This window comes from Anas platyrhynchos, chromosome 12 (genome assembly GCF_047663525.1).
Source record: "Anas platyrhynchos isolate ZD024472 breed Pekin duck chromosome 12, IASCAAS_PekinDuck_T2T, whole genome shotgun sequence".
In the NCBI taxonomy this organism is placed as follows: domain Eukaryota; kingdom Metazoa; phylum Chordata; class Aves; order Anseriformes; family Anatidae; genus Anas; species Anas platyrhynchos.
Window position 1 is genome coordinate 9,477,931 of NC_092598.1, and position 27,363 is coordinate 9,505,293.

Below are 27,363 nucleotides of genomic sequence, written 5' to 3' on the forward strand. Positions count from 1 at the left end.
AACGTGTCGAGTATCATGTCTGACAGAACTGAGTTGTTCTTATAGGCATTTGCTTTTACGGAATAACTGAAATGTTTTCACTACGACCAGGGACTGGAAAGGTTAAACAAAAGACAAAAATAAAACCTTGTTAAATCGCCATTCCGTTTTAAAATGGCAGATTGTCTGTACAAAAGTATGAGTGGAACAAAGTATAAATGTAAATCAAATGCAGACCAGATTTAGATCTGGAGCTGCCCTTGAGTAATACCGATAATCAAGGTAAATCCTGTAAGTCGGTGGCATCCTGGTGTTTATGTAACATAAGTGAGAGTTTCCAACCTTCCTTATAATCCAAAAGGAATAACTTGGAATTGAGAGGTTCTTTTTTATTTTTAGGATTTAGCTCCTGTGGGGCATCTGCATTCAGTGACTTCAATAATATTCCTTTCTCCCTTTCTACAGTGATGCTCTGTACAAAACCAGTGGCTCTGATTCAAAACCTTTTTCAATTTGTTTTTGCAATGTGCCTACCTTACTCATTTTGTGAGCTCCTGTCTGGGAGCTACAGAAATAAGCAGCATGATGGCAGCCTGATAGCAGCTGCAGCCAGAGGCCTATTTCACAGTATAGCAGCAAGTGCATAATCCAATTGGTCACCCTTGGCCAGACTAAATCATCTTTGAACAGGAACTGCTCAGAAGAGCAGAATCAACAAAATCTTCATCACTTGCACTAATTCAGTTCACCTGTGGGCCTCACCAGGATCTCAGCTCCTTCTTGCCATCTGTCAATCTCCTCCCCTTGATAAAGAGGCTGCATATTCCAAAACTGTCCCAACCAGAGAAAAAATAACGAAACGAGGCAATCAGAAACATGCTTTGAATTGCTTTGGTGTACAACATACCTTACTGTGATCATTTAAAATCAAAGCATACTATGCACTATCTTCTACTGAGCTTCCTCCCACTTATTTCCAGTCCCATATGCTTCTGTAGATTTGATTTGTTGAAGATAACAGGAGGAGCTAGATCATCAACCCCGAACAGCTTATCCTAACCTGGGGTGTACAAGTAATACAACATTGTTCTGTCAGTGTTTCAGTTCTAGTTCAGCAAGTAATTACCAAACCTATTCTGTCTTCAGACAAAGCATAATTGAGCCCGCCAGGGATGTAGAGGTGGATGATTCTGCACACAAAATCCTTCCAGTACAATGAATCAGCACTTCCTTGTGAGCCGTTTGTACGAAATTCAGTCTGGGAAGCAAAACCACTACTGATAAAGGGCTTTATCTGGAATGACCAAGCTCCCATGACACATCTGCATGCCAAGACTTTTCATTCTGACAAGATCTGACCCAACCGAAACTACATTACTGACTACTGAGTTAGAAAGGAGTAAGAAGTGCCCCTCCAAAGCCAGGTTAATGAGGAGGAAAAACAAGATGACATACACCCCAGAAGCCCCGTCGTACTGCACCTCCCTCAGCTACGTGGAATTACTCTAAAAGCTGGCTGACTGAGATGGCAGGATCACTGGGTAAAATATTGTAATGTCATGTTTAAGGGATTTTGCAGATGGATCATTTACTGTCTAACAGCAAATGGAGAGTGGGGGCAATTTTCCACTGGTGTGTTCATACTACATTAATTGCTTGCTCAGCCAGACGGGTCCCTAGCATTGTATTCACAGCTGCACTTGCCACTATGCACACCATTTGCACCATGACAGGTTACACAGCTCCTACCGGACAAAAGCAATGGTTTGTGCATACAGTATAAATCATATTTAGAGAACTAGATATAAAGTATTTACATTTATGCATGCATTGTTTACAATTTGAAATTTTGTTGAAAAAATAAAGCTGACCTCAAAGAAAAGGTTAGCACTCGGCTACTGCTGTTCTAGTCACGGACTCTACATCAATCTACAGGTCCTTCTATTCTGAATAAAATCCTATAGCATTTTTATGTAGAGAAATACACGGTTTATCAAAAGAAGAGGTATTTGGGTAAGAGAAGAAAAATGTACGAGACATTCTTTGCCAAAGTAATATGAACATCTTTTGATCCCCAAAAAATAAAAAACTAAAGATTTTATGTGAAGGCAGGGTCTGTTGTCATTAGTCACTTAATCGATTCCCATTGTAGTAAGCCAGGGCAGCTACTCACAACAGCAAAATCTGGAAGGCTTACAATGTCAAACTGAAAATAATACCAAAAGAGAAGTTTGTCAACCACATATTGTTTTAGGAGCTAGGCTAGGGGAGTGATTCATTCCGTCTAATAAGAGCAATATTGCAATGTAACCTGTCTCTGCCAAAGACTTGGTTCTATTAGATTAAGAACATAAAAAGAGAAAGATTCACGAGAGTGAGATACAAGAGATAAAATAGACAAGACTTGGAACAGCTAAGGAAGTCCTGAGAATGTGCTAGATAAATGGGCTGTCTTGTAAGAAAAAATTACTCCTCGAGTACAAAAGGAGAGTACAAGAGAGTACTTTCTATTTGAAGTTACTACTAACCCATTACATTCCTATAAAGCAAAACAGGACCCAGTATTAGTGCTCACACTGCGTGGTACCAGAAGAATCCCCATAACAGTCAACATGTTCAGACACAAGCTGGCTTCTATAGCGAAACAATGTACTAAAATGTAAAATAAGATCATTTTCTTTAGGAAGCCGCCTCCTGTTAACAGGACTGTTGAGAAGTTGTCCAGGTTTCCTAAGATCCGTAGGCACTTACTTGCAGCCTTTCTTCTTCCCACTGAACTTGCTGGGAAATTTGTCACCAGCCCGTTTCAGTGCTACTTGACTTCAGCTGAACACTACAACCCCAGTAGCGTATGGTGGAACCTCATACCTCAGGCTCACGTTCTCATCATGATAGGAACAAAGTTGATTCTTCCCTTTAATCATTACAAGTCAGCCAAAATTACCAGTAAATTATCTGCTAGTGCTTTCGATTCATCTTCAGAGGTGTCAGTTCCTTGATACAATGCTTTGTAGAAGCTCAGCACATTTCTTGGCTGTGTATCTTAATTGCTCATAAAGATTCTTAGCCGACAGTCAAGTGCTTCTAAAAAAAAGATGAAAAAAACAACCTACTACACGCTAATTCCTCAGTTTGGTTTATATTTCTAGTCAGTTCTCTCAATGTCAAGTGTTAGCCAATTATGAGATATATTGGCCTGAAGCCATCCTCTTCTTTTTAACTTACTGTGACTGCAAGGCACCAAGTTGTATGTCCCAAAGGGAAAAAGCTCAGAAAACACTGCTACAAACTATCGGCTAACAACTATCCATGTAAAAAGCACTCGCACTTTTAAAAGCATGTATTTACTTTACAGAACATGCAAAAGAGCAAAAAATTGTTAGCTTCAGTTTCTGCAGGAAACAAATTATATATCTGTTCAACAGGCATATAGCCAGATATAAAAATATAACCATGCTCTATTTGAAAACTAGTCTTGGTAGATATATATATATGCATCTCTAATAATTAATTATTTCTCCCATCAATAAAATGCTGTTTTACTCCAAATGCTGCTTACACCCCGAGCAGCAAACATGAGGAATTTTGTTTGCTTGTTGATTTGTTTTTTGGGGGGTGAAAGGGTTGGCTTTTTGTTGTTTCCATTTTTTGTTGTTTTGCATATGCTGTGAATTAGAGCTGTAGTGGGTTACAGGATGGGAAAATGTGAGCTTACTGCAACTTGTTTCCAAGACCTAGGTCCAAATTTGGTTACCGTTACTACCTGCCCAAGCTTTTTGCACAAATAAACACTAAAAAGCCTTTTTTTTAAGCGGGGATTCCATCTATCCACTGAAATCCCAAATCCTTTATCCATTTATTCTACCATTTACCTCTTTTTTTCCATTAGCAATGCAGTCTACCCAAAGAACACAACAGGTAAGCTACACATTTTTAGAGGCTATTGTGAATTGTCACAGAGGACTGATTCTGCTTATCACTCAAATATTTAACACTGTGTCATGACCACCACTTAGCCACTTCCAGATAGTAGTCACCTAACGTCAGGAGCATCACAAACAGTCCATAACCAAAAGAACTGAAAAACATCCTAGTCAGGTGTTCCAGGTGGACAATTATCTTCAAATTCATTGTAAAGATCACTAAATTTTTTAATCTTTATTTTGAAACTCACTAAAATCTATATTTAGTAAATACAAGAGCAGCTTAGATGGAAATAAAGTAAATATAGTCTTGTAAAGATAATGAAACAATCAACAGAGACAGATGGTTTCCAACACGCGGGCTGAACACTTGCATCCTTATGCAGCATGCTTTGCCGTGGTCTAAGAAACTGTGCATCTGGTTGGGAGCCAGAAGTGTTCTTGCACTCTTTTTTTTTTTTGGAATTAAAAAGTAGAAACAAATAATATTGTCATCACACGCATTCTCCTAGTGGGACAGCTCCAGTGGACTCCATTAAACCTTTACATAAGCAAGGTCCAGAACAACTTCTCCTCTTCCCAAGTGCAAACTTTGTTTCTCATAGCTCCGCTGCCTTAGGCAAATGAGCGATTCCTACATTTTCTGATAACTTAAAAATGTTCTTTTGCAGATTTCCAGCAGTGTAAGCTCAGTTTTATCTCTTTGAAGAACACATGCTAGTGTAAATTTAAGAGATATGTAGGCAAAATACAGCTACTTTTTTACTTGGATTATGCAAAAACATATGTAATACAGAAAAGTTAAAGAAACAGCAACCTACTTATTCGCATCTCTCTCTGCCTCAATACCTTCACCCTTTTTCCACACAGAAATGGCTGATGAGAAGTCTTTGAGTTGACCAAATCTGGCAAGTCAGAGGACCCCTTTTTTAAGGGCTATTCTCCAAGCCATGACTCTCTTCCCCTGTCTGCTCCAAACCAATTTCCTGTAATGCCGACCCATCCCTCAAATTAAAACAGGCCCTGTGCTACACAGGCATGCTCCTGTTTCACTCTTGCCCAAAAACTTTCTCTACAAAACCCTGCAGTCTTGTCATACCTGGTAACAACATCCGATTCCTTTGTTCTACTTGGTATTGAATTTTTTGAATTTTATCATTCTTCCCTGCGCACTGAGGTTCTTTCAGCATCAATCAATTCATGATGCAAAGAATCTTTCCAGAAATCAGCGAATTGACCATTACGCAGTGTACATCATTGACTCCAGCAGGATATTCCCCGTAACAGGGGAATGATTGCTCAGTGAATCCCCCATAGTCAGTTAATTAACAGCTCCAGAAATCGGTCTAATAAATGGGTTATCCATAAAAGCCTGAATTTGTACAATGGATCTGGCTCCAGCTGTCTCCTAGCGCTGTGAAGAAATCTTTACTTTGGGCATCTGTATAACCACACTGCCCGCATTTCTCTTTTCACAACTGACGCATTCTTCCTCTCTCTGCTGTGCAGAAGTTCACTTGAACCAGAGCAGCCCAACCAGTGAATTCCCCAGCTATGGTGAAAACGGAAATGATACCAGTTTGCTTGTTTCACCCCTTCTGGTGGCTGGAGTAGTGATCGGCCTCGTGCTATTTCTCTCCTGTGTTACAATCATTGTTGGCAGTCTGCGGAAGGACGGACGGTTAAGGCACCCACACCAGAGGAGAGACGCTGTTTATGGTAAGACAGTTATGGCAAGATAATGCTTACCTTTATTAATAACTGGTGCTAAAGGCAACACAAAACTCAACCACTCAACGGAGCCAACTAGGAAAGGTGCCCTCCTAGACCTGTTGCTAGAAAACAGAGAGGGTCTGGTGGGAGATGTGGTGATTGGTGGCCACCTCGGTCATAGCGACCATGAAGTGGTTGAGTTCAAAATTGAGTTTACGGTGACAGAAGGAAAAGTGCCACCAAAACCTCATCCCTAAATATGGGGAAAGCGGACTTCAGGCTGCTCAGGGAACTAGTCAGCAAGGTCCCCTGGGAAACTGCTCTTGAAGGCCTCGATGTCCACCAGTGCTGGTCATTCTTTAAGCAATGCCTCCTAGAAGCACAAGATCAGGCAATTCCTAAATATCGCAAGTCAGGCAGGCGGGGCAGGAGGCCTGCATGGCTGACCAGGAACATTCTAATGGAGATTAGGCGGAAACAGAGAGTGTTTCGCTACTGGAAGGAGGGCCAGGTATCATGGAAAGAATACAGGGATGCTGCTCGTGTTTGTAGGGAGAAAATTCGTGTGGCTAAAGCACACCTAGAGTTGAAGCTGGCTGTGTCTGTGAGAGAAAATAAAAAGGGTTTTTTTAGATATGTGAATGGAAAAAGGAGAACTAAAGAATACATAGGGCCGCTCCTTGATAGGGAAGGTCTTCTCACAGACAATGACATAGGCAAAGCAGAGACGCTTAACTCTTTCTTTGCCTCTGTCTTCAATGCCGATGATGGGCTTCGGGACCCAGGGTGCCCTGAGCTGGAGGACCGGGACGGTGGGGATGACAAACTCCCAACCGACCCTGAACGTGTGCGGGATTTGCTACTCCACCTGGATCCCTACAAGTCCATGGGTCCGGATGGGATTCATCCCCGGGTGCTGAAAGAGCTGGCGGACATCATCGCGGAACCTCTCTCAATTATTTTTCAACGATCCTGGGAGTCTGGAGAGGTCCCGGTAGACTGGAAGCTGGCAAATGTTGTGCCGATTTTCAAGAAGGGTCAGAAAGAAGACCCTAGCAATTACAGGCCTGTCAGTCTCACGTCAGTGCCTGGTAAAATCATGGAGAAGATGGTTCTCGAACGTATTGAGGCGCACCTGGGGGACAAAGCAGTCATTGGTCCCAGCCAGCATGGGTTTGTGAAGGGTAGGTCCTGCCTAACTAACCTGATTTCCTTTTATGATAAGATCACCCGTATGGTGGACCAAGGGAAACCAGCTGATGTGATTTTTTTGGACTTCAGCAAGGCTTTTGACACGGTTTCCCATAGGATCCTACTGGACAAAATGTCCACCATACAGCTAAATAAAAACATCATACGATGGGTGAGCAATTGGATAATGGGCAGGGCCCAAAGGGTTATGGTGAATGGCGCTGCGTCAGGCTGGCGGGCGGTCACCAGTGGGGTCCCTCAAGGCTCCATTTTAGGGCCAGTAATTTTCAATATTTTTATAAACGATCTGGATGTAGGAATAGAAGGTATTTTGAGCAAGTTTGCTGATGACACCAAACTTGGAGGAGTTGTGGACTCGAATGAGGGTGGAAAGGCCTTGCAGAGGGATCTGGATAGGTTGGAGAGCTGGGCGATCACCAACCGCATGAAGTTCAGTAAGAGCAAGTGCCGGGTCCTGCACCTGGGACGGGGAAACCCCGGCTGCACGTACAGACTGGGCGATGAGACGCTGGAGAGCAGCCTAGAAGAGAGGGATCTGGGGGTCGTGGTAGACAACAAGTTGAATATGAGCCGGCAGTGTGCCCTGGCAGCCAGGAGGGCCAACCGTGTCCTGGGGTGCATCAAGCACGGCATCGCTAGTAGGTCGAGGGAGGTGATTGTCCCGCTCTACTCTGCGCTGGTGCGGCCTCACCTCGAGTACTGTGTGCAGTTCTGGGCACCACAGTATAAAAAGGACATGAAACTGTTGGAGAGTGTCCAGAGGAGGGCTACGAAGATGGTGAAAGGCCTGGAGGGGAAGACGTACGAGGAACAGCTGAGGGCACTGGGCCTGTTCAGCCTGGAGAAGAGGAGGTTGAGGGGAGACCTCATCGCAGTCTACAACTTCCTCGTAAGGGGGTGTCGAGAGGCAGGAGACCTTTTCTCCATTAACACCAGTGACAGGACCCGCGGGAACGGGGTTAAGCTGAGGCAGGGGAAATTTAGGCTTGACATCAGGAGGAAGTTCTTCACAGAGAGGGTGGTTGCACACTGAAACAGGCTCCCCAGGGAAGTGGTCACTGCACCGAGCCTGTCTGAATTTAAGAAGAGATTGGACTGTGCACTTAGTCACATGGTCTGAACTTTTGGGTAGACCTGTGCGGTGTCAAGAGTTGGACTTGATGATCCTTAAGGGTCCCTTCCAACTCAGGATATTCTATGATTCTATGATTCTATGATTCACTTTGGAAGGGATAAAAAAAAGTGAGTAAACAGTTGTGAGGAGCAGGTGCCAGGCAGCTTTGCAGTCCAGTACCATCTTTGTGCTGGCCCTCAACTGATGCAGCACAAGCCCCCCAGCTGCCGGTTAACATGAACGAGGCCAATGCCAACAGCATTTCTTAAACAGCATATTTTTCCTTGATACACTGCATGATTTTTTCTCCATCACTGGACTCCTGAGAGTTTATTTTCATATCCCTTTACAGCCTTGGTACAGAATATAAGGTAATTTTGCTTTGTTGGAAAGCCAGTACTCCCTCACTTGTGCAATGTGCACCAAGCTACACCAGTGACTTGGCAATTACCTCCTTTCTTACCACAGAAGTTCAATCTGAGTATAAAGAGAACAGAGCATCAAAATATCATTACACAGACAATTGCCATCATCATTAAAGAGACTTGTTTACTATTAAATAAGACTTCTTTTTTTCCACAACAAAAATCCTCCATACTTCAAAGAGGATTTGGGAATATGAAAGTGCAATTTTGTATTTTGGAGCCATGTGGGGTTTGCTGACTGAAGTTAAACCAGAGTCAAGAAAATGACAGAATCAGATTTTTCTATATTTAAGAGAAAAGAGTTACAAGAAGTTACTTTGTAAGCATTCAGCTAGTAAAAAAAAAAAAAAAAAGGTAAATGGATTCACGAGTGGAGCCTCAACAGTTTTTATTATCTATGGCTTTGCTCTTCTATCTGCAGCACGTTATAAGCACTCTTATTTGCATATCTTTTAATTTTCTTCTTTACATAGAGAAGACAACAATACCATGCTGTTTTAAAATGCATTGCATCAGATCTTGATTTCACTGGGGTAAATCAACTTTCCACTGAACTCAATGGGACTCAGAGCAGGCTTTTTCGTTTCTAAAAGAAACATTTTCTAGGATCAGTATGTCCACCCAAAGTCAGGAATTATTATTTTTTTTTTCTTTTTACTTTTTTCAGAAATATTTACCCAGATATATGAGTAATGTCTGTGTTTTGAGACTGAAGTTTAAACCCCAAAAGAAGTGAAATGCCAACTCCAACAGTAACATACTGGGGAGAGGAAGCAAACAAATAAAAAAGAATCCCCACAACTCTACTATTTTTGTAACATCTTTTTGTCCTATTTTTCAGCATCTAAACTTGGGATTAAATAGTTAAACACAAAGTGGAGTTAGTTTTACTCATGAGCAGCAATATTTTGGCATGACAACATACCGAACACTGGGATCCAATCGCTACATTTAAATTTGCTGCTATGTTAATTTCACCACCTTTAAAGTCCCTGAAGTCAGGCCAAAAGGTAAAAGACCATTTTCAAACTGCTTCTTAGAAATAACAATACCACAGAAATGAAAAAAAGAAAAGCATGGTGACATTTTCAGAGATATTCAAAAGAATAATCTTAAACTAAATTCTGCCAGTCTGCCTAAAAGACAATTTTCCATTAGCACACACCATGCTAGTGTCTCAGCACGCGTCCCCTGGCCAGAATGGGATCAGCGGGAATCGCCGTGAAGCTGGCTCCCTTCATTTGTCAAGCAAAAGGAATGCACAGTGCATGATAGACTCGATTAGCCCCAGTAGAATTCCTCGAGCATAAATTGGCAGAGGCGAAAATTGCCAGAAGGAGGAAAAGCCAGCCCAAGGACGGCAGGAGCGAGTCCTGCCCTTTGCACTCTGCTCAAGAAGCGCTGCTCTGATGGCACTTGAGAAGTTGGCCCTGTCTCCAGGTGCCATTTTAAAGCACTGACGGAAGAGGACGGCTCGCTGTATACAAATGAGTGGGGGATTTGGGAATTGCCTTATTTCCACAATTCAGGACATTCTAACAGAAATTGATGTTGGCTGTCACACATTAAGCATCATCACAGATGCGCACACAATAGCACTAGCTGCTTAGCATTTCTAGAGCTATGACACTCTTGTGTGAAAGTATTAAGAAATCCCTGGGTCAGGTAGCAGGATAGTTTTTTCTACTATTTGCCATTTTTTCCTCTTTTTCTGTGAGCATATTTAATAAGAACAGCACTTCCTTAAGACAGGTATACTTACAATCAAACACCTAAGTCTGCTTTTAAACAGCATCACAGCACTGGCCAGGCTACGATGTACACAGCTCCTGGCAAATTCAGCAATCTTGCCAGTGCTTGAAGTTGCATGCGGCTTACACTCCTTCAAGGCACAACAAGAACTTTAGACACCAGCGTCTCTTAGGATAGTGCTAAATACACGGTCCCTGTGCCACAACCCAAAACGCTGCCATTCACCCACAGGTAACAGAGGCTTGGTCTAAAAGGAACAGAAATGTCCTGTGAAAGTTGATTGCTCAGAGTAACAGCAATTCTGCCTCAGATAGGTTTTATTTTCTGATTTACGGATGTGTTATAAACACTGACATGACACTGTCTCAGAGAATCCATCATGTAGGGGAAAAAAGCAAGAATTATCTGCTTGTTTTCCAGCTCCGGATGGCTTCTCTTACGGTGGCTCTTTTGGGGAGCTGAGATCCACCTGCATGGAGGAGTTCCCCCCAGCTTTTGATTTTGGTTCCTATCTGGATACGCTTTCTCAGGTCAACATCATGTATCCCGACTCACCTCCACGGTAAGTGCTCTTCTGAGATTCTGTGTTTTATAGACCTGTACTTGAAAAGCCTGTTGAGAAGGAAACTAAAATTGCTAGACCTAAATCCACTACAAAAACACAGATCATACAGATGCTAGATACAAACAGACTATTAATGTTTTTTGAAGAAATTATTTTGAAAGTCAAAGGTTCACTACTTCAGGAAAAAATATTTTTTTTTTTTCCAAGTAGAGATCTCCAGCCGTGGTTTTTAACTACACAGTTACTGCCTCCAAGAACAAGGAGTGCCTCAGTTGGTGTCCATCAGAGTAGTGCCCAACCCACATTTTACTATCACCAGGTTAAAGGAGACTTCAGATTTATATTCCCTCAGAATCAAAACAAAATTGAACCACGTAGACAAGTTTCCAAGTAAGGAGTATTTGCTCCTGTTGCATGCAAGCGATATTCCTCTCACCAGCTTTATTTCACTGCCTGCATGGATGCAGAAGTCCTTTAATTTTTCTTCTTCTCCAAATACCACTACCCACTCTCAATTCCATAACGCTTGCAGAAAATGATTTTCAAATAAGCAACCATCATGAAATGCACTTCGTTTTTTTTTTCTGTTGTTCTTCACACACAGTTAAAAGTATAACCACGTGAGAGCAGGAGTCAGCCTGCTCAGCAGAGTTTCTGCCTAGAGTGCACTGCTATACACGTGCACAGAAAAAGTCTAGGTATCTAATTAGTAATCCAGAAACCAGAAAAATCATCAACATAATTTAATTGCAAAAAGTAAAAAAAGTAAATCCAATATGCCTAGAATTCAGATACTCACATATGCTGAAACGTTACAGATTGCATCCACAAATTAGTATGTAAAACCATCTCCATCATCTCTTACCTGTCATTTACGAGTGCAAAGCTAACAGCCGTGATTTGACAATCTAATGAGCCCCACATGCCACACAAAAATAAAAATAGCTCTTAACAAAACACATTTTAAAAGAGATTTAAACTTTTAAGTTACATTTACTACTGGCCTTAAGACAGCTCAGATAAGACTAAAAACCAGTAAAAATGCACAAAATCTCTCTAAACCTCTTCATAATTTCCAGCAAGTCCCTCTTCTCAGGAAGCAGAACTGAAGTAAACACAGTCTTCTGACACGCCTAGTAATGGTACTTAACCTCCTAGTTTGGGATTCTTCATTTTAAAACAGTATTTTGTGAAGGAGGAAAGCTACCTTTTTAGCTGTTTAACCCACACCTTCACTGTGGAGCCATAGTTGCCTGAATTGGTAGCATTTTTGGAGAGGAGTGTCCTTTAAATATCAGGCAACTGCAATTGCCTAGAGGAGCAACACAACCAGAAGAAGCTCGTTCCAGAGTTATTCCAGAACTTATATAGCATCCCCTTCCATATTTATGACTGATTTCATGCATTTATAGGATACAAGAACTGCCCTCTTGAGTGACAAAAGTCGCTCTTCAGGCCATCTCTATACCCTGCGTACCCTGTGCACCTTGAGTTAATACATGAAGGAATTCAGTTATTCCCTCCAAAGAAGGAGGAGAAATAGCGTTAAACAGAACATTACTCCAGGCTTTCTGTACTGCTGTATCTTACAAACAGCAAATAATGGCTGGTCAGCTTTTTTTTCTTTCTTTTAAGCAGACTCTGTTTTAAGTTAAACCTATGCACATAAGACCAAGCCCTTCTCTGACTGCATGCGCGCATAGCCAATATGGAGAGAAGAGGAGAAACTTTTTTCTGTTCTTGCTTTAACAAGGTCACAAAAAGTGGCTATGAAAACTTTCCTGAGCGCTTCTGGGATCACCAGAACAGGGAAAGCAGGTAGCAAGGACACAAGCACTAGGTGACTAGCATATGAAGCAGGCCTTGAGAAGAGCTCTTCAGGAGCACCTCAGCAGTATGAATGTAAGATACATAGACCTTGTGTTTCCTCTGTTCTGTACATGTTCTACAAGCACCCTTTTATGTATTGCAAAGCCATACCAGACACTAAATAGGCTTTTAGAGATGGTGTAAATATTTTAGCAGAAAGCTCACATGTGAAAAATTATTCTGAGGCTGGCATCTAAATTTGTAGAACTTCACAGAAATCCACTTACAAATTTACACTAGTTTTTGGACCCACACCCACAAGTCTTTACTAATAAAAGTAAACCAGCTGACACCCAAGCAACAACTTGAGTGGGCATTTGGCCAGATTTCTGAGAACAAGCCCAGATTTCTGTGAACAAGCTCTGAGAACATACTTCTTTAACACACGGGTCTCAAAAGATTGCACCAAAGGTTGCTTCATTTCCACCCTGGAAGAGGCCCAAAGCTGGATTTTCCATCTCTGTGGGGTTTTCTGTTTGGAAGCACATACATGAGTGGTACAGGATAGCACTGGATGATCTCTGCTTCCCTGTGAATTCTCCAACTAATTCTGTCATAAGCCTGGCAGAAGCCAACTGTCTTGTGCCTCACCTTGTTCTACAAAACTATTCTGGGCCATCAATACTAGGATCAGAGAAAAAGCAAGGTGCCCCCAAACCACTGCCTCCTCAAGGTTCATCGCTGAGCTGAGGGACCAAGACCTGGCTCTGGATACAGAGAGCAAACACTGCTCATCCCATCACTTGACAACTGTGCATCACAGGTCACAAGTAAAGATGACTTTTATTGTTAATGATTCTTTCCACTTTCTTACTGCTACCATAGTTAAATGTTTTAGAAAAAAAAAAAGTACTTTTGGCAAATCATCAAAATCTTATTAGATTTTACATCTTAGCAACACAATTCGGAGAAAACTTCAGGAAAAGTAGAGCTTAGCAGATGGCTGAAAGCAAAGCTATGTAAGAAGACATTTAAACTTACTATTAATACATTTCACATCCCATTGTAACTTTCTCCTCAGAAAAGCACTACATGAATACATTGTATTATGCAAGAGCCTGGTAGATTTCTGTACAGCAGTCTTCACACAGCCCTCCATGGCATAAAACTCCTGTGTGTATTTTCTAATTAGTAGGGCATTAGGAGAGCTGTGGAGAATATTTGGACTGATGGGTCCTAACAGCAGGAACTGGCTGTCAGATGTGGCCTTGAAGCATAAACAATAAACAAGACATGCTTGACCTTGTGCATTTAAAATATTAAGTCCCCAGGATCAGTCCTATTACGGATTACAGCGTTTTGAAGAGTAGGTTTAATGAAATGTAGCACTGACTAAGTTAATGGAATTCCTACTTCTAATTCATGCAGTGCGAGATGTAATTTAAAGCTAAGCTAGCATACCCCAAAGCTAGTAACCCAACTGTAGCATAAACAAGAGCAAGAGATGAAGAGCAGCAAGGGAGGCAACTCCCTTGGCAAGTACCTCTCAACGTGCATTTGGAGTGAAAGATTTCAGTGAGTGAAAGCAAGGGGTTTTAACCATGGTCTGCAAGAGGCAGCAGCATTACATCGCTGCACAGCAGGTGCTGCAGAGGTAAGCATTCTTCAATGTACCAATTTTACTAAAACCATACTTTCTGAGTTGATTTCAGTAGAAATTTTACCACCTTACCAAATCATTATCTTATACATTCTAAACACTTCTTTGAGAAGCTGCTGGGGATAACAGCTTTATAGAGCTTGTGCTCGTGCTCACTGTGCCCAGTCAGTGCAACATACTTCTAACGAGCTTTCCTAATTATAGTTATATACATGTATCAAGTTGTTTAAAAATAATTTTAGCTTCCATGTTTTAAGTGGCTTGAAATACAATACCAATCAAGGATCAAGAAAATTAAGAGTATCTGCATTTTCTTGATGAGTCACTGAAATTCTAACAACGAGGAGATTTGAGGTTCCCTTCAGGAAAGCAATTTTATCAACCTCTCACCTTTTGGCCAGAGGAGAAGCACTTCACCCTACTTGACTAAGTGCTTTTTCACTCCCTAGAGATCAGCTAGTAATGGTATGTACAAAGCTTTAGGCAACCAAGGCTCTCACCTTTTTCATCTGTGACTCATGACTGTCTAATACAGTAATAGCACCGAGGAAAGACTCTTGAGCAAGATGGAGGGATTTAGCTTCAGGAATAGCTTTAATGGAAGCTACACAAGTCCTCTCCATATTTCACACTGAAACGTGTCCTGCAGCGCATGCTGTGATAAAACTTGTTAGTCACTCATTATCCTAGTATGCACACTAGAACACTTTTTTTTCTCCCCTTTGTTTTTTGGTTGGCTTTTGGTCCATTTAAAAATAAGCTTACTACACCACATCTGATCATCTTGCCCAATCTATAGATAGGATCAATTCTAAAGAGAAGTGTGTTATGCAGGCTTAATAAATTCCAGCACTCTTAACACGTCTGTCCATTCATCATTGTTTAACCGGCAAATCCATTTAAAATTACTTTAAACTAGCAAAAAAAAAATGTTGACATCTTCAAGACAGACCTTAGTTTTCCTCAGAATATGAAGCCAAAAAAAAAAAAAAAAAAAAAAAACCTACTTCTGCTACTTGCTACTTTCTTTCCTAAGGCATCCTTTTCCATCTCCAATTCCTGAGGAAGCAAGTCAGCCGTACCTGAGAAGAAAGCTTGAACCAACTTCCAGAGATTTTCTTGAAATAATTAGGTTTGCAGGAAACGAGCACAAAAAACTTGCTATGTTGGGCTGTATTCCCTTGCCAAGGCCGCTTTTCACACCCCTCACAGTCAGTAAACTAAAAAATATCACTGGAAATACGACACGATGAAATCCACTGGCAATCATGACAGAAGATAAAACTCGGTTCTTTCATCTCCAATTTTTGAATGAGACCCACAAAACCCCTTCCTTTCACATTCTAGTTAGTGCTCTTCCTAGCTAATATTAGATACAGAAACAAGGTAATTGCTTTTTGATTAGTTGGTCGCAATTTGCTGTGGAGAGATTTTTATGACACATTTCAAGGCCCACCAGGTGACCCTGAGAGGTCAGTGTGCAAGCCTCATCCCAACCATTGTGCCTGCACTAGTCCTGCAGATGCCTTTGGGAGCTCTGTAAAAGCAGCCCTGCCCTGGCTAGGTGCTCAGCTCATGAGCATGCCACCAGACAAGGGCAGCTCCATCAATTTATACCTGCTGTGTTGGCAGTTTTCTTCCTCCAACCGCTTTCACCTCACTTCCCTGCTACCAATCATCCTCCAGGTAGCCACTACCATCAGAGGAACGTAGGCGCAAAAGGATCTTCTGCAGTTACACAGCCCCGTCCCTGCTGCTGCAAGTAACCACTCTTTACAGTCAGTCAGCTAGCCCCTAACACAGGCTGCGGGGATCTTTTTCCCCATTATACTCATTCCAGAATACCTACAGACAGACCTAATTTTAACTATTATGGCAAACGTATTTCCAGCTTAAATTTGTTTATGGACATGTTATGAGTTTCCTTTTGTGTCATTTCCCTTCCTCAAAAATGCCCGTGCCTTTCTTTCAGTTAACTTGCTTGTTGTATTTGTAGTCAAAAATCATCTCGCACCTCAGCCTGCACGTCATGAGGCTGTGGCACAAAGTGTTTTTAGCTTTCTGTCATCAAACATACCTGGTGGGCCACTGTATCATCTGACCAGCCCTTCTCTACACCTGTCCCAGTTTCACTCTGGAAGTGCAAACTATTGCTGCCTCCAAACACCCTGCAGCACTGAAGGCAGAAAACCCTGATGAAAGATAAGCACCAAGTATTTCTAACCAGAAACTTACTGTGCCACAATATTTAAAGCTCTTACACCAGTACTGAAAAAAAGAGTATTTTTCTCTAGTTTCCCACTAGTTACACTTTCTGTTCCATATCGCAGGCAGCGTTTCCTTTACCTGCTCAGAAATCTTTCCTAGAATAATTAAAACAAAGCCCTTTTTAGGAATATGATCCTAAAACAAATCACGTGGCAAACATTCCCAAATATCAGCAGGTTCTAAGCACTTCTGCTGACATACAAAAATGAGTACTATTGTTTAGAAATGTATTTGTGGCTTAACTCCACGGTACAGGAGGCTATAAGAGATTATTTTAAAACAAATTTGTCTTCACTGATCATTATTACAGTGCCCATAGCTTAATTGTATAAAAGTCCCCTTTTTAAAATAACCACATTTCATACATAATGTAAAACTTTTTTTTTTTTTTGACAAAACCTTCCCAGAAAAAAACTCCAGTGACTTTATTGGATCATTCCATCAGGGCCCTGCCTGACACGGCAGTCTGTCATCTGTGAGTGTTACGTGCCTGTTACCCCTCACCACCAGAATCTGGGATCAGCCATAGTAAAAATTCTCATGTTACCCGGGCCCAGAGACAGATGGGTTTTTATTTCATATGAACACAGTAACTAGGAGAACAGAAACAGGAGGTGCTACTTAACTACACTGGCTTATTCTTGCACTATCATTCTACTAATTACTAAGCTCCAACAGTTTGGGGTACTTTTTGTAACACAGAAATACACTTTGGCTCTTCATCCTAAGTCACTGTTCAAGAATTGAAAGTGAATGACTGAGACAGAGTAACACGAATGGATCGCTACTGCATGAAAATATTAAACTAACATTCAATAAACCACTAACAAAGCATGCAGAAGTTAAAATACAGTTAGCAAATGCACCTAATATCTCTAATGGAAACTGCTGATATCAAAAATAAACCTAAGAAAATGTGCTGCCTCATGACATCTGTCACTGTAAGAGCAGTTCTGCTAAAATGGTAATGTTTTCTCTTGGTAGTTACAGATAACCAAAGCATACAAGTATAATCTAAGAAAACACACTGACATTTCCAAGCTACTGTCCTCCAAACGCAGCTGTTGGCAGATTGCAGGATCAGAGATAGCATCATCTGTTGAACTACTTACATTGTTATCGAACACATCCAACACATCCCTTTGATTCTCCTTTAAATAGTTACAGAACATTTGTTCTAATTTCAGCTTTTCTTTCTCAGGCAACATCATCACATAAACATCCTTTGTGGTGTTTTATCACAGTTTAAACCTGTCAGCACATGCATTTTCCAGGAAAAGATTAGTGTTTACCATTATTAAAAGACAGTAGGTCATCAATAAAATGGAAACAATGCAGGAGCAATTTTCATGGACTCACAACATATACCAGATGAATGAAGTAAACAAAAAGACATCCATTTCACACAGAAGAATTTTTCATTCCCCAGATTTGTCTTTTATTCACTAGCTACTGTCTGCAACTCAAAAAATTCCGTAAGTAGAAACTCCTTCTTTCTCCAGAGAGTAGGTCATAATTTATGAATGACAGCTAGTTAAATAAGCTCTTTTGTGTTTCCTTAGCAACAAAGCCATCCTAATTCTTACTGCAATGAGACCTGACAAATTCATGAAGTTATTTCACTGCCTCCAAACATTCTGAGCCAACAAGGTCAGCCTGAAGATCTGCTGGATTTTTTAAGTAACATTCTTTTCTTTGTGGGTCGTATTTACATGCAGCATGATGGCGCTAACAGATACCAGTCTTCCTTCCCTTTCCTAGAATAGTTATCCCTTAAAAATTCAATAGCATAGTCTGCGATGACAATTAAGTTATTTTGACAGGAAACAAGGCAAAGAAATACAGACAACAGAACATCTCCATGTCAGTAACCCCTTCCTCCTCACAACTAAAAAATAATAAAGTGAATTCACCACAAGTACTGTAATCAAGGTTTTTTTAAGATTCAAAAAGAGATGGACGATATTCACAAGATGCAGTGCAACAAGCTCCTGTGGTCCATTACTACGTTACAGTAACGTAATACTTTCCAAAAACGTTGTTGTTTAAAAGGATCTTCCTTGTGAGTGCTGTACTGAACATCAAGCATTAGTTACTTCTTACGTGTACAATAACTTTGCAGAACTGAATCTCAGATAAATCGTAACTACCATCATATTTTTTGCTAGAGCTCTAGTCACCTCTTCCTCTCAAACATGGCTCTTTAAGACAGCCGTGAGGATTTAGTCTAGTACCACTCACATCTGTACTTGCCAATCAACTGCAAGAAATGATTGTTAATAGAATTTTTATAAGCGATCCTTTAAATCTTTTGAGGAATGATTTTTCCAACCATTAACACACATGGACAGTGAGTACCTATGGAATTGTGTATTACTTGTTATAATACATTCTTAGAATCCTCTAAGAAAAAAAGACTGGGTAAAGACCAGATGCACAAGCTTACATATTATAGACTCTGAAGGAGAGCATGATTTGTATATATAACCACAAAGGTGTTAAAAAGTTATTTATTTGAAAATTCATGTTCCTTTCTGTCCTATAAAACTTTTAGGATGTGAATTCAATTGCTAAAAATGATGATGGAGAGCATTACTTGCATGGGAGTATGGAGAAAAAAGATTTATTTTTTTATCTATCACGTATAATAAGAAAAAATACCCTAATAATATATTGATATTTAGAATAAAACACCAAAATGCCAGGTCTTGAACTCTGTAATTTCCTAGCCACGTCTTGATGCTTAAAAGCCTTCTTCACAGAAGGCCATTTTGCTTTTTATTGCACCAAGCATTTTAGTTTGAGCAGCACCATGCAGATGACCAGGTAAGAGCAGTAAGTAGAAGGTTTATACTGTGCCCATTGCTCCTTCAGGCCAGTGGCAGATTTCCCTTGTGCTGGGGCTGGGCCAGAATCTGGAGAGAGACAAACTTCTTCCCTCTGGTGTCTCGGAAAAGGGATGCCAGATTTTCCACCTTGGAACTCACATTCCTGTGGGCTTTCCAAAACCAAAATTCTTTTCCCTCTTTTGCTATGGTAACAGGACCCAGTAGTGCTCTTCATTAGCCTGATTAAGTCACTCAAAACTGGTGGAAAGATTTCAAATAAATTCACTGGTCTTTAGGTCAGTAAAACGTAAATTACGTAAAAATGCAGTTCAGAAGAAGTAATTCTGCAAAGAGAGGCTCTTCCTTTACTCTGAGTTTGTGAAGAATTGAGTTTGGGGCATCAGCTCCTCAGTCTCTGACTGAAGTAATAGAATAACAGGTTTGCTTGAAAGTGTCAGTGTGCTTAGTAGACTCTTGACTTAAATCTTTTCCAGGTGCTACATAAAACCAACTTAACCTTCTACCTGCTGAGATTTGAAGTATCTAGCCACCTTAGGGTCTTCAGAGCAGAGTTATGGTTTGCAATACCATTCTTTCTGGTGGGGAAATGAGAATTTTAAGTCCGGATTTAAAACCATTGTCCCCACAAACATAAAAATAAGATTGTGGACAAGGTAGCTTAAAAACACTTCTGGATATTTAGACTATTTAGTAACCTAGTGTTAAGATTTCCCTTTCTTACCCAAAGATTTCTCTCCCTGCCCCCAAAACCACTTTCATCACCCACACTGGAAACAATACCATCAAAACCAACAGGAGCAGTCTGAGGGAGAGGTACGAACGAGTGCCACAGGACCGAGTGTTTTTCTAAAGCAGGGCCTCCATGGTTGATTTCAGATTTGAGCTCTCTGCAACTGATGCAAGCTGCCCTATTACAAGTCACTTACAATCTGCAAGTAGGGTTTATTAGCTTGGGTTTAGCCTGGCAGTAATGCAATTACGGGGGGCAGAAAGACTGCCTGCAGTCTACTGGGAAGACGTATGCTAAATATCCCATCTTTCAGGAAATATCCTAGATCTTAATAGCTCTGCAGTTACTGTGGTTGAGGAAATGGATTCTTAATTTGTCTGGCTCCAGCAGAACTGTTTTTCAGGTCAGCTGACCAGGAGAAGGTTGTGTGTTTTTCCAGTGGTCATTTTCTGTTTGGTTTTATGTGTGTGTGTTCTCTCAGAACATGCGCATGTCCTCTTCAGAATCCAATTAAACGTGATCAGGAAAATTTTAAACAAGGCAGCCATAAATAAAGCAGGTCCAACATTTAGGAACAGGATGTTGTGCCTCTTCCTCACTTCTGCCTGCATAGCCAGTGAGCTCAGAGCACAGGACGCCCCTTCAGACCACCAAACCTGGGCTGGTTGGACAGCAGAGGCAGCAGCAGCTCTGTTTTGCAGACAAGCAGCTGATGCTAAGGTAGCCAGGTAGCGGAGCACCCAGATAACAAACCAGCATCACCAGTTCTGGCTGAGAACCAAGCCTACCAGATCACTGCCTGGCTTCTGTGGGGCCACACCACGATTTGCACAGAGGGCTGAGCAGCACCAGCGCAGTACGGTGCTCACCTTGGCTGTGACCATTCCCAGCCCCCTCCTGCACCATAGGACATGGGAAAACAAGAACTAAAACACACTGCTCTGTCCTGGCTCAATATTTTCCCCTCTCAGGCCTCACTAGGCTGCACAACCCAAGCTCCAATCCTCATCTGCCTGTCTGCATTCACCCCAGGGCAGCCAGGGCTGAGCGCTGTGGTGCAGCTAGGAGGCAGTCGGTCCCTGGCTCTCGCTTGGTGCCACCGACAGAAGCACAGAGCCTGGGCAGACATGAGCTGGCTCCTCGTGGAAATCCCACAGATCAATCTTTCTTGCTTTCCTGCTATCTGAGAGGAACATGATGAGGAGTCTGCTGAGTCTCAGAATGGCCAGCATGAGTCTGTCAAGATTATTCATCACAGCTCTGCACCTCAGCAAGCAATCCTGCTGTCCATGCAAGCACAGATCTGCCATCCAGACAGCCCACGGCACATAACGGCTGGCTGAGCACAGCGAGGAAGGATGTCCCAGAGACCTGCAAGTCAGGAAGACAGGATTTGATGGGATATTCCACCTAAAGCTCTCCATACCTATCTTTCATAGAAACGGCAGCACCTCCTCTTTTGCCTCCCCCATTTCTGACCTTGCCAGACACAAAGAGCAGAGATGGGGACTGCACCCCCTGCACCAGCAGTGACTGGTGCCAGCTGCGTGCTCCCCTGGCTCCCATATAAGCAGCAGCAAGGCTCATCCCCTGGCGTGTCGCTACCGCAGCTGTGGTTCCTACAGAAGGACAGGGGGCTGAGCCATCACCGAGACCTCTGCCATTACCTGCAGGTACTGGGAGATGTGCTTTTAAGTCTGGTGCCCTCAGTGTCTCACATTGCAAGGGCAAGCAGGGCTGTGGGCTGAGGAACAAAACACCAGATGATCGTTTTTTTCTCACTTCACCTGCCCCTGTTATGCTGAAAATGATGTACTGTGGCATTTTTCACAGGAATCTAATGAAAAATTTGTTTGTCTTGCAGCTACGATGAATGTGTGGGGCCAGGAGCAACACAAATGTATATTCCCACAGATGATCCCCCTCCCTATTCTCTTATGGACCCCTGTCAAGGAAATGAAATATCTATAAACATTAGCCTGGAAGAAGAAGAAGCATCTGGGACTACAGGACAGGCTGCAAATTATGCAGTCAGGCTGCAGGACTTGCAGCAGCCCATTTCATCTATCTCTTTGTCGTCTCTCACTCTGGAGGCTGCTCCTCTGTACGAAACAGTGGTGTGCGAACAGAACATCCCCATCCCACTGGTTCCAGTGGAAGTACTGAAAAATTCTCCTACTGACTATCAGACTGTTCTGAACCAAATCATGTGAATAGAAGTGGCTTTTTCCTTCCATCTTTCTGAAGAACTCAGGCTGAGAAAAAAAAAAACACATTTAAATGGAAGAATAAAACCTCTGAAAGTTTTACCTATTTTATATCTTTAAAAAGGGATGTAATGGGATTGCTTTTTTATTTTTTACAGTGAATTTTGAAAGTTTACCTAAAGTTCCCTCTTTGTGCTTCGAAGTGTTCCATGGCATCATACACCATAAAAAAGCAGCAGTGACAAGCAGCGCATCCAGCCTTTTGAAGCATTTCCAATGACACTGTAATTAGCCTCTCAGTGTAGATACATGTTACCCAGTCAAGCTAACTTGTTGATTTTATGATACTTTGCATGCTTTAGAGCAAAAGGAGAAAGAAGAGCATTTTGTTGTCTTTGTAGGTGCCATTAGTACATTTCATTCAATGTCTTGGCAACTAAGCGTTTTCTTAAAAATTCTTTGTCTAAATCTGTATTTCAGTAGACAGAGAGAACACTGCCTGCAAAACATGATTAGCAGTACCACATAGGAGCCAAACAAAAAGAAGCAGAGTATTTTCATACTCACATTTTTCCTTCAGAAAGCCTGGCCAGTACCAAAGCCTGCTGTAAATGGGCAAGCGATGAAGAGGGGGCAACGGATCCTCACACACCAATTGGCTTTACCCATCAAGTGGTGCTCCAGCTGTGTGCAGGCCTGGGAGCTGGGCACCCTTCACAGGGACTTGATGTAGCTAAGGAAAGGCAGCATCTAGAAGCCCAGAAGATGCTTTGTGTTGATTCCCATCACGCACGACTACATTTTCAGGCACTAACTGATCTCATTCTTCAGTTAGGAGCTTGTAGAACTAAAAAAAGGACCTTGACCTCTAGAAATTGAGCAAGGGGGAATGTACGTAATAGATGCTGCACTCAGCAGTCACAATAACAGAGATTCTCGCTTTGTACAGAAACTCTATTAGACACTATCCTCTTCACTGAAATTTTGATACTCATAAACCTGATCTCCGCTCATAGACCCGGACTTCTCACACGTTCATTTGATGAATGCATAGAAGTTGCAAATGCATGCTGGCAGGAACAACAGAAGGAACTGCAGGCATGAGTTTAATCTTGCACAGTACACAGGCGTCCTGTCTGCATTTAAGGACTAAGCTGGATCTTCAACCAGTACTAGTTAGCAGAGTTATCGGGCTCATCTGCATTCAATCTCTTATGAGTATTTTCTCTGAAAAAAATGTTTAACTTTTACACTGATAAAATGGACTTCAGTTTATTACCCCCAATGAAGGATAAGTAAAAAGGAGTATGGTATACATACAACTGTGTTTCAAAAGAAGTGTCATTCCAATTACGAAAACTGCACTTAGATTTTCTATAAATACAAAATAATTTTCAACAGTAATCATTACTCAACACTCCAAAGATCGACACAAATATAATTAATACTTAGATGGGAAGTAATTACATGATTCTTACTGCTCTATGAATTATATCATTGCTGAGTCATGCGCACACAATGGGGTAAGGTAAGTATGTATTTTTTGCTAAGCAGATAAGAGTAAATATGTATTTTGCTAAAACAACAGAATCTTTTGCAGTTCTCCAAGATTTTCAATAGACTATACCCAAAACAACAAAAATTCACCATTTTGCATTGCAAAACATACTGGCAAGTATTGCCAGAATCTAAACTAAATTATTCAGCATTCGCATTTTTACCAGACAGAACCATTCTTCTGTATAAAGTACTACTGGAAAGAGTTTTGTGGCATGCAAAACACCCTGCAATCAGAGAGACGAAACTCTACACCATTATGGCCAAGAAAAATCAAAAAAAGAAAATCAACATAGAAGAGTATCAGTCAGTTCCATTGACAGGAAAATAAAAAGTGAAGGAAGGTGCTGAGGTTTATTTATGCTTCCATAGTTGTGTCTTCCTGCAGCTCTTGGAAACCTGCCTAGAACAGGGTAAGGCACTGGGATAAGACCATGCCCACTTCTCGCTGCTGGCAGGGACTAAAGAGGGAATTAATATAGGTTAGAAAGCAAATGTGACTTTTTTTTTCTTTGACAAACTGTCTCTTCCACCTGTACAGCAAACCTGGCTGTACTTCCAAAGACTAGCTGAGGGCTTTTCATGTCACACACACACACACACAGAATTTCTAGGTTGGAAGAGACCTCAAGATCAATGTCTGACAATCAAGCCTCTAAAGCCTTTACTCTGCTACAAATGCTTGCATTTTCTATGTATTCTGGGAAATGCTTCTGGCTGTTTGGCTTTACACCTGACAGGGATTTCAGGCCCTTCTGCTATCTAAATGTGGAAAGAAAAAAATATATGTATTTAAAAACAAGCTGATTTTAAGCACAGTTCTGATGAAAATGGGAGACTTGCATTTTATCTCATGACAGAAATGCTTCACTAAAATTTAGTAAACTAATCCAAGTCTTTCTTGATTTGAACACAGTTAAGACATTCTCAGTATTGCAGGTAGCAGCATTACTGACAAATAAATAGCCATCTGCTCCCTCTTGTGGTACACTGCTTCATACAGTCATGTAGTCAGCACACCACTACACCCAGGTCACAGCAGGGCTCATCCAGCCAGATAATCCCAGCTTCTTTGTCACAGGGATGAGGAAGCCAACCAAAACATACTTTTATCTTGTCACACTTTCCTTAGTTAGCACTAAATGTATGGGTTACATCACTGATTATCAATTAACATTTTTTTTTTTTTTTTTTAAAAAAAAGAAAGAAATTTGTGAATTAAAGATACAATGTGATACCTTAGCAAGGCCCCTTGCAAGAGTAACTTAGAATTTTCTAGTCTTGATAATCCTTTTAACTATGTTATATCCAATGAAGTCAAGAGAAAAAGCTTACAAGTCCAAACCGTATGTCTCCGCAGAGACAACACCATAAACAGCGTCTCCTAAATTTAATGGAAGGTGAGTTATACCCTAAAGAAATTCATATCCTCTTATCAGATTTTATCCTAAACTCTGGCATCATTTTAATGGCAATCCTAAAAACAAGCTGAATGCAGGCCTTTCATCTATTACATGATTAATGTGAGAAAGCAAACTGTTTGGATGAACTGTTTCTTGATACTTGATAACAATGCTGTATTTCTATACTCATCTGTTTTGCTTCGATTTTTAGTATATGAATCTTTACAGACAAACTTTAGTAAAGAATATACACGTATTTGACACAGCTTCTGTGTTTTTTATTGCACCGCTATCACACTGGGGCTAGCCACAGCCCGTTGGTAAGGCAGCTCAGCACCACTGTGCCTCAGCCACTTGCACAGGGATTTCACGTTTGTCAGAAGGCGCAGGAAGGAGCAGCCGCCGGCACAGGTCTGTGGGGCACTCGGGGCTCCCCAGCTCCAGGAGACGAGGCGGCGTGTGCACAAGCACAAGCAGAAAGCAATACCACGGCTGAGGAAGTTGTTGCCTTTGAGTGAGGTGTTCCCGGGCTTTTCAAGAAGCATCACAAAGCATCACAACCATCCATACGTACCTCAGAAAATTACTAAGGTCAGGAGGCTGTAAAATGTCAACATACCACTGGGAAAAGAAGAGGAGAAGCTAGGAAATAACAGGCCAATCTTTCCGGAAAGTTTTAAACCGATCATTTTTAAGCACAGCAAGATGAGTAACCACATCAAACCTATCAAACAGGTCATGGTACAGTCTGACAAAAAATTCCCCTCCATCTAGAGAAACATGCTCTGCAAAAAATTATAATCACAGACTCTCTTAAATTAAAGTTATCGTACAAGCAAGTATTTATCCTTTTCCTCTGCTCACAGTAGTGTATGTTTGAACACTGGCTACTGAACTCATAAGCATACGATAAATTCACAGCTTGGATTTCAGACAGCTCCATATGCATATATATTTTCTCACTTCACTTAAAGCAAGAAAAAGTTACAAGCAAAACAAATACAAATGAAGCAGTGCAAGAGCCCTGTAAAAAATACGATTATTTTGTCATAGCTTTACAAATCCTATAATGATCTTACATTTTTTCAAGAGAATAACATCAGTAACAAGCAAAATTAATACACCCACCCAGAAAAGAACAAAACTTATTCACAAAACATTTCAGAGTTCCTGTTGAAGAAGGAGGAGCAAAATGAGAGCCCTTATAGCTCGGGGAACTGCAGCTGGACTTTCAGGCATCTGAGCCATGAGCAAGTACCCTAACCTGCTGGCAGTGACGGCATCGGTACCACTCGCATAGCGGGGAAGTGATCAAGCTGTCCTTTTAGAGAACAGGCTTTTGAAGTATTAGGACCTTCAAGACATCCTTGGAGGCTATACTAGGAAATGAATTCAGAGAAAAACAATGCACTGACAGCTAGATAGATGAAGCAACTCGGTATTTACTATATTAAGTAAATTTGCAAGAATGCTGTACTGAGAAGCAAAACACCAGAAAAACAGCAACAAAACAAGATTTCCTGTACAGTCCTTTTCAAACGCACCAGACTAACAAAATGCAGCTATTCCCTATGTGAAACAGAACTGCAAAGGTTAAAGAATCCAAGCCCCCCCAAGGGAGCGAGGGTGCACAAACACAAAATCAGACCCGCTCATTTGGGTCAATAAAGTTTTGCATATGGCGAGAAGCGAGCTGAGCTGCCTGCAGGCACCCTACTAATAGCACAGCCAAGCTTGTCTGTGTATGCATGCACATATGGCAGGGGAGGAAACTCAGACATTGCAGCACATGGCCAGATGGCCTCATTTTAACATGTGGTGGTAGTACGGGGATTTTTCCCCTCTTCCCTCTTGGCTAGATCAGCAATTTTTATATAGCAATTATCCGTACACAAATACTGCAAAAGTATTACCTAATGACATTTCACTTGGAATGACGATCAAAAGCGTATGTTTTTGTGAAAGCCCTCTTGCCTAAAAAGTCAGAGAAAAAGCCAGTTTGTTTGCAACAGTCACTTTCAGCAAGACAAGAAATAGAATGACTACGGTCAAGTTAGCCAGAGATTTCCCTTAATCATGAGAAACCAGGCATTCCCAGTGGTTAACGGTATGACTGATATTTATCATAAAATCTATTGAGTAATGAAGACAACCTATAATAAGATGAGTCATTAAAAAAACACGAAGGCAAATTCAC

General features: G+C 41.4%; 1 protein-coding gene across 1 annotated transcript in view; it reads left to right on the forward strand.

The window, feature by feature from the left end:
- Nucleotides 1-25,422, forward strand: part of BEAN1 (brain expressed associated with NEDD4 1) — a 55,066-nt gene extending 29,644 nt beyond the window's left edge. The window contains exons 4-6 of the mRNA XM_027466754.3: nt 5,412-5,621; nt 10,539-10,680; nt 21,864-25,422. Coding sequence (XP_027322555.1) covers nt 5,412-5,621; nt 10,539-10,680; nt 21,864-22,212 — 701 coding nt within the window. The 3' untranslated portion in view covers nt 22,213-25,422. The remainder of the gene's footprint in view (nt 1-5,411; nt 5,622-10,538; nt 10,681-21,863) is intronic.
- The last annotated feature ends 1,941 nt before the right edge of the window (nt 25,423-27,363 follow it).